This window comes from Melanotaenia boesemani, chromosome 3 (assembly GCF_017639745.1).
Source record: "Melanotaenia boesemani isolate fMelBoe1 chromosome 3, fMelBoe1.pri, whole genome shotgun sequence".
NCBI lineage: Eukaryota > Metazoa > Chordata > Actinopteri > Atheriniformes > Melanotaeniidae > Melanotaenia > Melanotaenia boesemani.
In genome coordinates, this window is record NC_055684.1 from 32,856,021 (window position 1) to 32,870,273 (window position 14,253).

Here is a 14,253-nt window from a genome sequence, read left to right on the forward strand (position 1 = left end):
TTCCGATTTGTCAAGAACGTAGCATCTGAAACGACAGCGCTAGTTGTTACGGGCTTGACACTTCACTAACAAGAAACCGCGGAGGTGTTTGTTCAAAGAACTTTTTCACGATGTAAGTAAATTCTTATTTTACCTTAACCCTTCAAAGATCACTTTAAAAGTATCTTGTGTCTCTGATTTATGGTTTAGCGCGGTCACAAAAAAAAAACAACGCCCAAAACTTTGCCATTAGCCTGCAACAAGTGCTAGTACTTTAGCTCGTTTTCCAAACGCCAACTTGCTAGGCTAAGCTAGCTTTAGCAATATTATCTTAAAGCTTTACAACTTCGCCCACCACAAACTATATCACCCCCCATTTACTGGTTAAGTAAACTGTTAAAGCAAACCAAATACAAGAAAGTACGTAGCTTTGCAAGATTTAACTGTTGGACGATTAGTGGTTTTAGATTTGCTACCAAGTTACTGTCTCTTGATCTGGATTTTCCATTTGTTTTGGGCCTGTTTCAAGTGCGCTTTGTAAATCTAGTTGATTACAGTCTAAACCTATTCCGTTATTTATTATGATGTACGTACCAATACATAAAACCTCATTAAAACAGTAATGAGCACTGTAATCTGAAACCGGAAATTTGATTATGGTTCTCTGTATTGTTAGTAAACAATAATAATACAAATGAGTAGGTAAACTTGCAATAGTAAGCACGTCTCTTCTCAAATCTTACTTAAATTCCACTTGTTCCCTATTAGAATCTTCTGCATTCATATTCTCACTTGAAAATGGTCTAACACTTAAGCTTTGTACATAGAAAACCCTTCACATAGAAAATACTTCACTCTCCCAGAGACAAACAGTTTCGATAAAACGTATCCATAAGTGTTTAAATCATATTTGAGTTTATGTTAATCCCTTCCAAAGATGTACTGGTGCTTGATGACCCTCAATAGGTCCTCCACACACCACTGGCTAAATTAATTTAGTGTATTATTTCAAAGGAAGTATGTGAATTGTTATCAGTGCATTTAGTCAGTTGTTAGATAGCTTCCACATGAATTCATTCATTCATCCATTTTACCGCTTCTTCCAATCAAGAGTTGTGAGGAAGCTGACGCCTATCCCAGCAATTAACAGGCAAGAGGCAGGGTATACCCCTGGCCAGTCCATTATGTGAATTAATTAATTAATTAATTAATAATTCAATGATATACTGGAGCAAAAGTGCATTTTTTAAAATTAACCCATACATACTGATGAGATGTTAAGTGTGCATTGTTTGGTTGCGATGATAAAATGGTGTAACTAATTACTTCCTGCACCACTTAACAACTTGTACTCCCAATTCTGTAACGCTGTTATCTAATGCTATTTCTGTTTCGTCACCAGCACCATGTTCTTGTTTAAGTTTTAAAATGGATCGTTGTGCTTACCTCATATTTATATTTACACCATAAAGCTTCAAAGTTATGGAGGACCAAGTTAAAGGACATTAACTTAACTCACCGTTCTCCCTAGAGTGGTACATTTAATGTCTAGAGGGAAGCTTTACTTAAAGACTCAATCTGTTAGCAGATTACAGAAAAAACTTTTAACACAACTGCAGTATGTGCACTGACATTTATGTGCAGCTAATTTTTTTCTTTTTCCTTGCAACTATTTCAGGTTAAGTATTGCATCTCCCTCCCTAAGCAGGCCTGCCTTTGTCTGTTCCCTACAACTTCTTAGTTATTGTCAACTTAGTTGATATGAAGATTTTTTGTTGGAAGCTTTACAAGTGCCATAGTTTGCCGTAGTTTTTTTTTGTTTCCGTTCTTGCAGATACAAGTGTAAAACTGACCACATCACAATGAGCTATCATATGAGAGCTACCTTTCTCTGAGTGATTATTTTACATGGTATACTGCTGAAATCACAGCTATTCGATTCGATGGTAGAGTTGTTTGTTTGCATTGCTTATGTAAAAATGGAAGCACTCAGAGAACAGAGACCATCGCCAAGCTATTGTAAAGATTGTAGGCATTGGTTTTTGAGTTAAAAGCTCTAATGGCAAAATAATCCCTATCTTTCCATGGGCAGGCGCAAACCTACTTCACAACCTGGTGGTCATGTGACCATGAAGATCTAGCCAGTGAAAACAAACCCTGCATCATACCAGCATCTGTGTTGAAGTGTGCAACTTTTTTAATTTGAGGCGGAGCTAGTGGCAGTAGGACTGAACAGATGCCCTTATGTCTACCTGTGTCTCATTGTGAAGGAACTGCTAACAAGAAATATTGAGAACTTCACAAAAACCACCAACAAACTAACAACCATAAATTTTAAACTGTAATATCATAAATGCTTTACTCACCAGTCACAAAATGATCAGAACAAACTGTTGACTATTTGGACAGATGATTGTACATGTCTACTGCAAACCAAACTGCCATCTTGAGGGACAAATAAAGTGAAGTGAGGTGAAGGTTTTGACACGCTTGAAAGCCGCTAGCCAGTTATTGCATCTTTCTGGGCTTTTGTGTCTTTTTGCTAGTTCAAGGATTGATCGCTTGTTGTCTGTGAAACAACTATGTTTGTATCAGTAAACCACAACACAACGTTTCAACATATTTAAACAAAACTCTACAAAAATCAAAAAAAAATTAATGAGAATTTAAGCTGAAAATCAAACAGTGTTACACTTTAGCAACCTTTTGTTTTCAGCAGCAAAGGACCCGGTTGTGACAGTGTTCACCACTGTTCCCAGATGTGTGCACCTGCCCTGCACCTGTTAAAAAAAAAAAAAAAAAGGCGGACCTGAAACCAGTTGTAGGATATATTTATATTTTCTTTCCTGAGCTGGTTATATGGCAGCATACAGATTAGCCAACGGTATACCTACTCTTATATATTTCTTTAATTTGTTATCAGCCAAGAGGAACAATTAGAAGTTTTGGCTTGTGAATAAGGAATTTAGAAAAAAGACAGCTGTTGGCTAGAGTTTAGAATAATGCATCTTTGAAAGTTTTGCACTGTTAGCTAAAAACACATCTTTTTAAACTTGCTTTTACTTAGTTTTATTTGTTTTTATTATCTCTGTATTACTGTTATTTGGTGTTTTATCTTGTTGTTAAGCACTTTGTGATTTTATCTTGAAAGGTGCTATATAAATAAACATTTACTTACTTACTTCTTGTTCATATTTAACAACTCAGAAAACAAATATGCAACGTGTGTCTAACAGGAATATCATCTTGACGAAACTTTGACATCCTTCCTCCATACAAGCAATAAGAACAAATTGATGTAAATGAGAGGTTGTGAGTGTTTGACCAGACTGGTGACTTTGGCCAGACGGGATTCTTGTTTCAAGCCGTACAGTCTTGCTTCTTATTTACTTTTAATAGAGGGATGTTTTGTGTTGTATTTATTTGTGGATCTATTGATTTGAGCCACTGGTTGTGTACACTTGAGAAAAGTAAACTTTTTCAGCTAATCAAATTGCATCCTGATGGCACATTGTCACAATAATTTGAAATTTCAGGCACACCCAAAGCAAACTACCAACATGACAAATGACTGAATCTTGCCTAAGCCAGTGCAGGTGTAATTTAGATGATGTTTTTGTTTTTTCATTTTTTGGAAAACCCTTTACACTTTCTCCCTGCTACATTTTTGCTAACTTATTATTTGTTTTAAAATAATTATCCTTTTCCTTCCCTTTTGAGAGCCTGTTCTAATATCACACTTATTTTACTTGATTTAAAACATCTCTGGTATCTCATTCTGACGATAGCACATGATTATCTAAAGCAGGAATCCTCAAAGTCCGGACTCCAGTCGGGATCCGGACCGCGAGGCACGTCAGTCCGAGCCCGGGCCAACTTATGTTTTGAATTACAAAACGCTATTATCCTAAGCCTTTTTCAAAATTAATCTTCCATTAATAAATAAGTAAATTGTTTATAATGTGGAATAAAGTGTCCCTGGATATCATTCACGGCGATCTAGTGATAACAACTCTTTATGGTCACCAAGTTTTGCCGTCTCGCACATAAAGCAGTGGGTCGCGACTGTCTGTGACTCTTGGACTGGTGACAGTCAGCCTGCCCTCTGCAGGAAGACTTGACCAGAGGACTGCTATAAATGACAGGAACTGTTAGCCTATCAGTACAGAGGGATATGTGACGTTAGAGCCAATCAGAAGCAGAGTAGGGCGGGCATTTGTAACAACTGCTTGCAAAAAAAAAGAAGCTTCTGAAAGACGCGTCAGTTTGGGCGAGAAAGGATGTCCCCGTCATAGTTGATCAAGAAGAGAAAACAGAGTTTAAAGAAAAATAATAACAAAAATATTACAATATTATAAATAAACAAATAACTTAGATTTTAGGTCATTAGTTTATTTGTAATATTTTTGTTTGCATTATTATTGTCACAGTTTTGTATGTTGTTTAAGCATAAAAGAAAATACAGTAAAAAAAAAAAAAAGTCCGATCAATAAATGTGTTTTTGCAAATTGATCCGGACCTCAGGCCTTCAATGGAGAGTACATATGGACTTTTAAAAAATCAGTTTGAGAACCCCTGATCTAAAGGTTATAATAGATTGACCTGTCCTGCATTAGCAGAGTAGTTTTGTTTGTAGTGTTATCACAGGTATGATGAAGGATGTTCTTAATAGGGTGGATTATATGTTTTGTTTGCATTTCACTATTGTGTGGGAGTTCCTGTGTACAGCAGCTTTCACATGACAAGTAAAGTTTTAATAATGGGGCTTAGACACACATGTTTCTTTTATACCAAATCACTATCATTCCTGTATAATTCTCAAATTTAACACTTTCAACTCATCTCACAGATTTTAATGATCTTTTTAAGGGACATACAGGTGATTTAATTGCAATGCTGTCTGAGGTCAGAGGGTGGCAGTAGATAGCTGCTGTAAAAAAGGCTTCAGTTTCCAGAGTTTAAATTTGTATACTTATTAAACAGTTTTCCAAAAATTGTTAGGGAATAAACAGAAAATAAGAGTTGAGGAGACTATAATTTAAGTCTGGTAGGTTGTCTAATATAATGCTTCTTGTAAATATTGACATTTTTATACTGTTTTTTATTTTTTTGCTACCTTAAGAAGCACAACTGCTAAATGACTGTACCGCTGCAACACCTAAATTTCCCAGCTTGGGATGAATAAAGTACTTCTATCTATCTTTCTAATGTCAATTGTTTTGCTATTATGAAGAATCTTTATAAAAACTTTCATTCAGTCAAGAATCTCAAGCATCTCAATCATTTAAATTATATCCAAGGAAATCTTTTTTTTTTTTCCTTATTAAAAAAAAAAAATTTTTCCACATTGGCCAAATGGTGAAAGGACAGTCAGGCACAATCAACCCACATAAAAACAAAGGGGCATTACAACGCCACACACAAACAGTTCACTCATAATGTTTCACGTTAAATGGATTCATGCACCAGGCATCAACATAACATGCAAAGGAATGTTGAAATGTTTTATGAGCACAGTTACAGGCAGGAGACAAAAAAAGAAGTATAGGGTGGAATATCAGAATTAACTTACATCAATATATACCCTGTGTTTTGCTTTTTGTTTTGTTTTTTACCCAAAACCAGCACAGTAGATAGTTCCAGTTATTCAATATGAATGATATACAACACCAGTTTTTGTTATTACATGTATATTTTTTATGTTCAGAGTGAGACATTCTGTTGGTAAGTTTAAAATCAATTGATTATTCTGTTGTAGCTCACGGTGTAATAGCAGTGTTACACCTGTTAATCTTGTAATTATTTTACTTTGGATTAAAACCAGCTAACACCCACTAACATCTGGCTTTTCTCTGCAGTAAGAAAGGATACAATCAATATGTCCAAGGTGACCAAGGTATTGTGTAAATTTAGTCAAGCTCAGATTGGAAGTGACATAAATTTGTGTTTCGTGCATTTTTCTCAGGTGCAAGTGGGAGCATTTCTTTATTTTTTTAAAAATTACCTCGAAAAGGCATTAGTGTTAATGTGGTTGTAAAAAGGAAATTAGAGTTCGCTCAAACCTGGTGTTTTACAGTTAACCCGACTCTTACTCTTAACTACAACTTAACAGGTAATTTTATTTAAATAAACAATTAAGTGGGAAATGAAGATATTTTTAATAGCCAACAAGTCAAAGAAAATATGAGTTCTGTGTTTAAAAGTGAAACAGCACTAAGTTGTAAAGACCTGAAGCTACTTGCACACAGTGTCCGAAATTAACTTTTTGACTCACTGGCCAAGTTGTCCGGTAGATGAAAAAATCCACGGGCCAAACATATCTTTTACTGGTCAAAATATTCAATTATTTTACACACACATACCATTAGACACATGTTATTTCTATAACACTAGGTTGTGTTGTATCCAAACAAAGTGGATGTCACAGCAACGTTAAACAAAAGCAACAAGAAAAATGGTTTTATTTGATAAAGTGTTAATGTCTGAATTCATTAACTAAAACCTAATCAGACCCTTCCCTCTCTACTCTTCATGCTTTCACACAGTCCTTGAAGTCTGGCCTCCGGCTCCTAACAGTCCTTGTGCGACAGCATTACAGCCGTGGTGGGATCATACTCCCTGATTTTTGCTTTTTATTTTATTGTTTAAAAAATAAACTTAACAAAAAATTATAATAAATAACTTTTAAGTTTATTGATCTGATTTGTGACAAATCAGTAATATTGAATATAAATAGCCTATAAATAATCATAAAAGCTGATATAATAATAATGAACTTAATAACTGATCAATATAATAAGCATAATTATTATTGATCAGTTAATTGGTTGACAGCTGTTCGTCGTCTCGCGGATTTTTTTATTTTATTTTATTTTATTTATTTATTTTTTCTCCCTTCGTGTCGCACCCGTTATGCAGTCAGGCTAACATCACGCCCAACAGAGTGCTGCTGTGCTGACAGCGTGGCACGCGCCGGTGTTGTGCCGAAAAAAGCACCCCTGCCGTGAAATTCACCCCATCTCAATGAGCCTTACCAAAAGCCTGAACTAAACTTCTGATAAAAAGAAATATATATTAGACAGAAAAAAGCTTAAATGGTCTGTATATGGTCACACAGAAATAATAGAACCAGGACCAACAGGGACAGATTTACTGGAAGGAGGTGCATATTCTGGCTGCTGGGTCTGCCAGAATATGCACCCCCTTCTATATCTGACTCCAAATCACTTGCAGAAGAAGACATCTACCAAAAGGAAGACTGAAAAACATGACTAATTTGTATTTACTCGCCATTTGGCGGATAGCCCTCTGAGATTTACTCGCCAAACAAAAAATTTGCACATAGGATCTGCTATGTGCTTTGCACATCACAGGGAAAGGGTACACAGCAGGAAATGAGGTTGCACACATACAAATCGCATCCAAGGTTGATGCTAGTTGCAAGGCAACTGAAAAGATATCCAGGAAAATAACTGGTGGAGGAGGAGGATAAGCAGCTAAGACAACGAGGATTTGTTATGCCCTCATGACAAAAGAGCAGTTTGTTGAGTTTAGTTTCAGGAGCCATACTTGTAAAATGACCTCTACCAGGTAAACCTGGGAGATATTTGACAGCCTGAGGAGAGACCACAAAAATGAGGACCAACTTTAGGCAGCTGGTCACTATACAAAAGTTTGTCAATTTGCATGAGGTGGGAGATTTGTTGAGATCTGCCAGATTCCCTGTCAGTGGACATGCCTATTGTTATCACAGAGCGCTGAGCACATGCTGAGTATTTGGCTTATTACCAAAACAGAGCATGCAGGTGACATGCCCCACCTTGCACTGTGCCCATATATGATCCAGTACTTGGCACTATCCTGTCTTCTTAACAATAACAACAGTAACAATCACTTTTTTTTTCCTCAAACACGTGCACACCAGCAGACTTCAGGACTCTCTCCTGCTGTTAGAAATCTATATTTGCAAAATTCAAAGCAACCTGTTTTACAACCTTTCCACTATAAAAAAATATATTTTATTGTGGGAGGATGGATGATAGCTGGACAAATATGATTGTAGAATTGGAGAAATCTCACAACAAAGTTTGAGAATGGGGCTAGATTTAAATGGACATCTTTAAGGGTGGTCTCATGAAAAGTATGTGTTTATATTAGAAAATCCTCAGCTGCTTTCCAGTAAAAAAAAATGCCTTTTTAAGTTTTGTGGCATAAGTATATATAATGCAACATATTTTGTACAATCAAATAGATTTTTTTATCATTTTTTTCAGGTCATCTCTTGGTCCAGAAGGTTCTGGTGCAGCGTCAAGCAACAGGCGTCTGCAACAGACACAGGCCCAGGTGGATGAGGTAAGATATTATTTCAAATTTTTACATGGTAATGAATTTTAAAAAGTATAACTTATTTAATCTTTTTATGATTTTATCCGTGTTAATTCAGGGCTATCAAAGTAAGTAATATCCAAACGTTAATTAAATCTAAAAATTAGTATATAATTAGATTCTTGTTTGCTGCAATGTCAATACCACGGGCGTCATTTTCTCCTCTAGTTGATTGATCTAATTTTTTAGGTCATTAAACAGCTATGTTGTTCTCACTTGGCTTTCACTTTGAGCTGACATGTATTTTTCAGAAGAAACAGTCAGACCTGTAACACAGCAGTTCTAAAGTCATAATTAGGATAAGATGGGGAAGAGGCAGGCTAAAATCTACCCGATATGAAATTATCACACAATCTATAAGATAAATGTATTTAAAAAAGGGAATACTGTGTATCTTATGTATTGCCATTGCTGTGGTAAAACATTTGCTTGCTGCCATGTGCAGGCAGCACTTTAAAAGCTAATCGGTCTGGCGAAGAGACTAAAGGCCCATTTATGCTCCCTTACGTAAATTTTACGTAAATAGGGGCGTCCGTCGCAGTCCTCATACTTCCATGCTTCGTTTACGTTGCCATTCAGTTACTCTGCTAGTGGGCATTGCTGAGTTTAGAGTTCACTAACGCTGTCCTACGTCAGTTTTAGACACCGGTTGGCAGCGGTAGTGCACCAGTATAAAGTTGTTTCTAACCGCCCAACACGCCCTAAACAATCACATTGCTTTTCTTCAAAAGCTCGCACAATTTCTACATTTGTTGTTCTTGTCTTCATTCTTATTATTTTTTTTTTCTTCCTCTTCTTTTTTTGCTGTTCCTCCTCTTCTTCTCTGGTTAATTTTTTTTTTTCTCATTGGTTGCATGTCACCTATTCTGCCCAGCACTGCACCGGTGATATCCAGTAGTATTGGAAACTATCTGTCCGTCTGCTTATACATTTTCTGCATTGAGCATAAAAACGTCTTTAGGGTGCGTTCACACCAGAATATTCCAGGGGACTCAGTTTGGTCTGGGAATTCTGAAAAACTTCAGACCTTTCTTTGGTTGGGTTTGCTTTCACCTTGCACTTTACTCAGTGAACCAAACTGCCTGTAAAACATCTAGTAGTTTGAATAGCTGCTCGCTAGGGGCAATTTTCCCCCAGATGATCAAGAAAGAAAAACAGCAGGAGGAAGAAGTTTGCCAGAACTGAAAATGGGAATCCTTTCCCTTCAGAGCTTCAGAGTTCACTGCTTTGGTTCACCCACCAGAGTGCAAATGACCATTCACTCTACTCAAAATAAACTATACTCTGTGGAAGCAGAGCTTGTTTAAAGTGGACCAAACAGCCATCAGTATGAATGTGCCCTTAAATGACAATCAAATTTGGGATGTCCAACCGAAGAGTTGGTTTGAAGTTTTAAACAAAGCTGTCAACCAGAATGGTTTTTGAAATGTCATGTTTTAAAATCTTAGTCTAGACATTATTTGCAACTCTATACTTAAAAAGAAAAGTTAAAATGCATATCTTTCCTAGTGTCTGTATTCTTTGTGTCATCTAGCAGCCCTCCCCCACCCTTCCCTTCCCTCCCTTCTTATTTCAGTCTAGTGCAGAATCTTGCATAACCCTTGGCAGCAGTACCATGATTCACCAAATGGAATATGTTTCTCTCTAATACTCTACTTCCCCATGGCATGGATATATTTAAAGACCTTCAAAGGAAGCTATTTCTTCTTTAATTTTAAGAGCTATTAAAAACCATGTTAGTGCAGACATAAAGTAAAAGGATCTCACAATAATTGTCATTACTGTTGTCTTTTTCTCTCTTTCCATTGAGGTTTGCCCCTCCCACGTAGAACTTTAACCTCAGTGCATTGCACACGGAATCCAATTGGCTGCCAGATATTTATGTAATCACCGTCTCCATGGTTATGTAAGGCCTGCATGGGCCTGCACACCTCTACTATGCTGCTCTGTCTGAAGGGAGGAGCTGCAGAGGGGTTTGTGGAGCAGTGGAACATATGGGTTATGTGTATTCCGTGACACTGTCCGTGCACACGTATACTTACTTTGTTTTGGCTCTAGATGAATATTGGTTGTGGTGTTGGGTAATATTGCCTGGGGCTATTTTGCATTTTAAAGTGTTATATCATCATATTAAAAGAATTATATAATTGTACATTCCCAAACATTTTCTTTGCTCTATATGTATTCTAAAACCAAAAGTAAAGAGAAAAAAAAATGCTAGCAATTGTAGTTTAAAAAAAAAGAAAAATAAAATAATGATGCTATCATATTTGACGTGCATAACATTTGAACATAAAAGAAATGTACAAGAATGAACTCATAGCAAGTGTTTGTCTGTTATGTGTTTTTTTTTTTTTTTAATAGGTGGTGGATATTATGCGTGTCAATGTGGACAAAGTGCTGGAACGTGATCAGAAACTGTCAGATCTGGATGACAGAGCAGATGCACTGCAGGCTGGAGCCTCCCAGTTTGAGACCAGTGCTGCTAAGCTGAAAAGAAAATACTGGTGGAAGAACTGCAAGGTAACTAATTACAGTTTGGTCCAAAATTGACTAATCGTTCCTTACTGGTGATTTTAACTTTAACTGAACCGGATTCCAGCACCATTTGGAATGATCAACATTTAATGTTCACATAATCTCATTTTTATTAAGAGAAATGATTTGACTGCATAAAATAAATAAAAATAGGAATTGATTGTACATGTCAACACAATTTTGTTTGAATGTTAACTTTTCTCTACTCCTTTTTTTTTTTTTTTTTTTTTTTTTTTTTTTTTTTTTTTTAGATGTGGGCTATCCTGATAGCTGTTATAGTGATCATTATCATCATCATCGTTGGTGAGTGTCAAACCGCAGAAAAAGTGGAATCATCAATATTACATTATTTAAAAATAGATTTTATCTTGATCTTCATTTTTAAAGTTCATAAACAGTGCTGTATAGAACAACCTGCACCATAACAACATCTATTATATTATATTATATTATCTGTATTCTTTCTCTCAGTTTCTAAAACCAAAGTTTTTACTTCATTCACAGTTTGGTATTACTCATAGAACAGCAGCAGGAGGAGGAGGAGTAGAGGCAACGATGAAGAAGAGGAGTGGGGCAATGTGCATACCTTGAGTCTCAGAGGAAGAAATCCCATGAATAGTGGCTACTGACCCCCACGTTATTCACCTCTGCAGGGGTCTTCATTCCTTGTCTTGGATTGCCATATGTGTGTTTGTGTGTGTGTGTTTGCACATCTGCTTGAATCACAATATTGAATTTTTCCATGCATTAATACACCTTACTGGACGTTACAACACTCATCTGAATGCCATGCCACATACCAAAGAAAACTCAAATATACAAAAAATAGTTGATTGGGAAAAGTGAAACTGATTAAGTCTGTAAAAATGTATACATTAATACCATTGGATTCTGTGACACACACATAGACACATTCCAACCTCAAGGTTTGAAGTAATGAATATTGATGTAAACTCCTCAACTTATATTTGCATTATTATATTTTATTAATAACCTCCGATTTTGTGTGCCAGGCACCTTTTGATTTTGTTCTGTTAGTGTGTTAGATGCCTTTTCCAGCACAGACTTGCTTTTCTGAATTTAACATCAGTATTTTGATATTTCTTCTCATTTTAAAAAGATTTAGTCTGTTTTGCATATGGTTACAGCTGAGTAGTAGATAGTGGGATACAGTGGCTCCATTTTATATTTGAACATGGATAAGTGCTAATTGACTTTTTTTGTAAGAAACATGAAACAAGAATTGATTAAAGAGGAATTTTGCAGAAACAGACAGCTAACTAGAAAGACACTATTGAACCACCTCACCATACCAGTCTTCATTCGTCTTCTTTTGGGTTGCACTTCCTATGCTGTAAAGCTTTTGTTTAGATAAGTGCCTATATGCCAAGGCCAAACGGCTTAACAGCCTTTCAAAAGCCAGATAAAACTGCCTTACAAAAGAACAAAAGTGCTAACTTTTAAAAGGATGTCTCAATAAAATGCTCTCATGTGCATCAAAAAGATTGACTTTGTTAAATGTACAAACTCAACATGAGTACATGTAGTGTTAATCAGATCTCATAATGGGATTCTCCAACAGAGAGCAGCCAAAACTACAGCCATACTTTGTACTGTGTGTACCAGTTAGGGTACCAACCAGTAATAGTGCCTTGTGAATACTCTTGACTGTTCAAAAACCTTGCTTGTGTTAATAAGTAGAAAACCTTTAATTAAGTCCTGTGTAAAGTCACACTGACATTTATTCCATCTGATTGATGTAAAATAATGCTCTCGTGATCATTTAGTTTTAATATATAACAATTTTATTTACAACCTGATAGATGTGTAAGTTACTAATCCTCGGGAGTCTTTAAATTTTTTTGTGGTGCTCAGCTCACTTTTGCTAAACATTATGGAAGAGTGTGGAAGAAAATGTTATTGGACCTTGACATTGTGATATGCAGCATGCTACACCAACACTGGATTATTTTTTTTCTATATTTCAATCTGTATTTGTTTTCCAGCCTTATATGATATTTAGTTTTTTCTGCTTGCCAGTGCATCCATGATACTTGTACTGTCATGAGAACTGACACATGAGCTGTGTATACATTTTTTAGCTTAGACATACACAGACTTTTGCTTTCAAAGAGACTTCTTAGCAAATGAAATGTTTATGTGCTTTATGTGATACATATGTCACACATACCAACATGTTTAATTTCATCCTCTTTTGTTTACACATAATTTTTATACCCATTAAATTAAGTCTTTCATATGCTTTCTGGGAATGTGGAAAAAAGTGCAATTATACTCTTTAGCCCTAATTGCCTGTTGCTTCTGTTGCTTGGATAAAATATTAAACTTCATGTTAAAAACTTAGAGGAAATAGTGGTGGTCTATTATTACTTTATTGTTTTATTACATAGGAAGCTTCTGCAAAGTTATTGTGCTCTTGAATGCACTGACTATCCATGGGAGCCAAGAGCTAACAACACACTTATGTAATTGATCAAGTTATCAGAATCCCCATATAGTGAACATATCCTTTGGATTCAGAGGTCTTTTGGAACGCTTCAATCTCTGCTCTCGACTTCTGGGAATCTTTGCTGTTTGATTAATTATAAAATGGTAATTAAGGTTAAAAGCTATATCAAAATTTTATGTTAACTGATAATTTTTTACTGCATCAACTTCACTCTGCAGCGTTTATTCGGCTGCAGAGGCATAAATGCATGTATGGAATGCTTCTGCTGTCACTATTAGGTAAGTAATGATTACAATTATAATTTGAATCAATCTATATCTATCTATCTTCAAGATCTTTATTGTCATGCAAGCATAACGACATTTTGAGGAGTCTCGGCTTGAGCACACAAATAGGCAAAAAAGATAAAAGAACACTGCTATATTTACAGAATTTAACACACACACACACACACACACGGAACATTTGTCAGTGCCCGAGTTCACCAAATACACTGGTGCACACGTCAGAGCTTACAGCTGCTTGCAGCTAAGGAGGAGATTTTCACCTCTGCTAATGCTAATGCCAATATTAAAATCAATATACAAATATTGTTATGTAATTAAAATGTGATTAATTGACAGTAATTATAATATATACATATATATATATATATATATATATATATATAGATAGATAGATAGATAGATAGATAGATAGATAGAGATAGATAGATATTTTTTTTAGTTATATGATTTTTTTTTTTTTTTTTTTTTTTTTTTTTTATCCAGTAATGTAGTATGTTTTCATTGTCCTTTACAATTATTTCCTAGGCATAATTATCACGTTAATTTATTTATGTATTATATTATTTAATCTGTATAATATCGACTGAAACTGCA

At 35.6% G+C, this 14,253-nt stretch overlaps 1 protein-coding gene across 1 annotated transcript; it reads left to right on the top strand.

Moving 5' to 3' along the window:
- Window positions 1–13,263, top strand: vamp3 (vesicle-associated membrane protein 3 (cellubrevin)). The gene is made up of 5 exons (XM_041980892.1): window positions 1–112; window positions 8,253–8,331; window positions 10,729–10,887; window positions 11,154–11,205; window positions 11,407–13,263. Coding segments are annotated over exons 1-5 (309 nt in total). The 5' UTR covers window positions 1–110; the 3' UTR covers window positions 11,424–13,263.
- The last annotated feature ends 990 nt before the right edge of the window (window positions 13,264–14,253 follow it).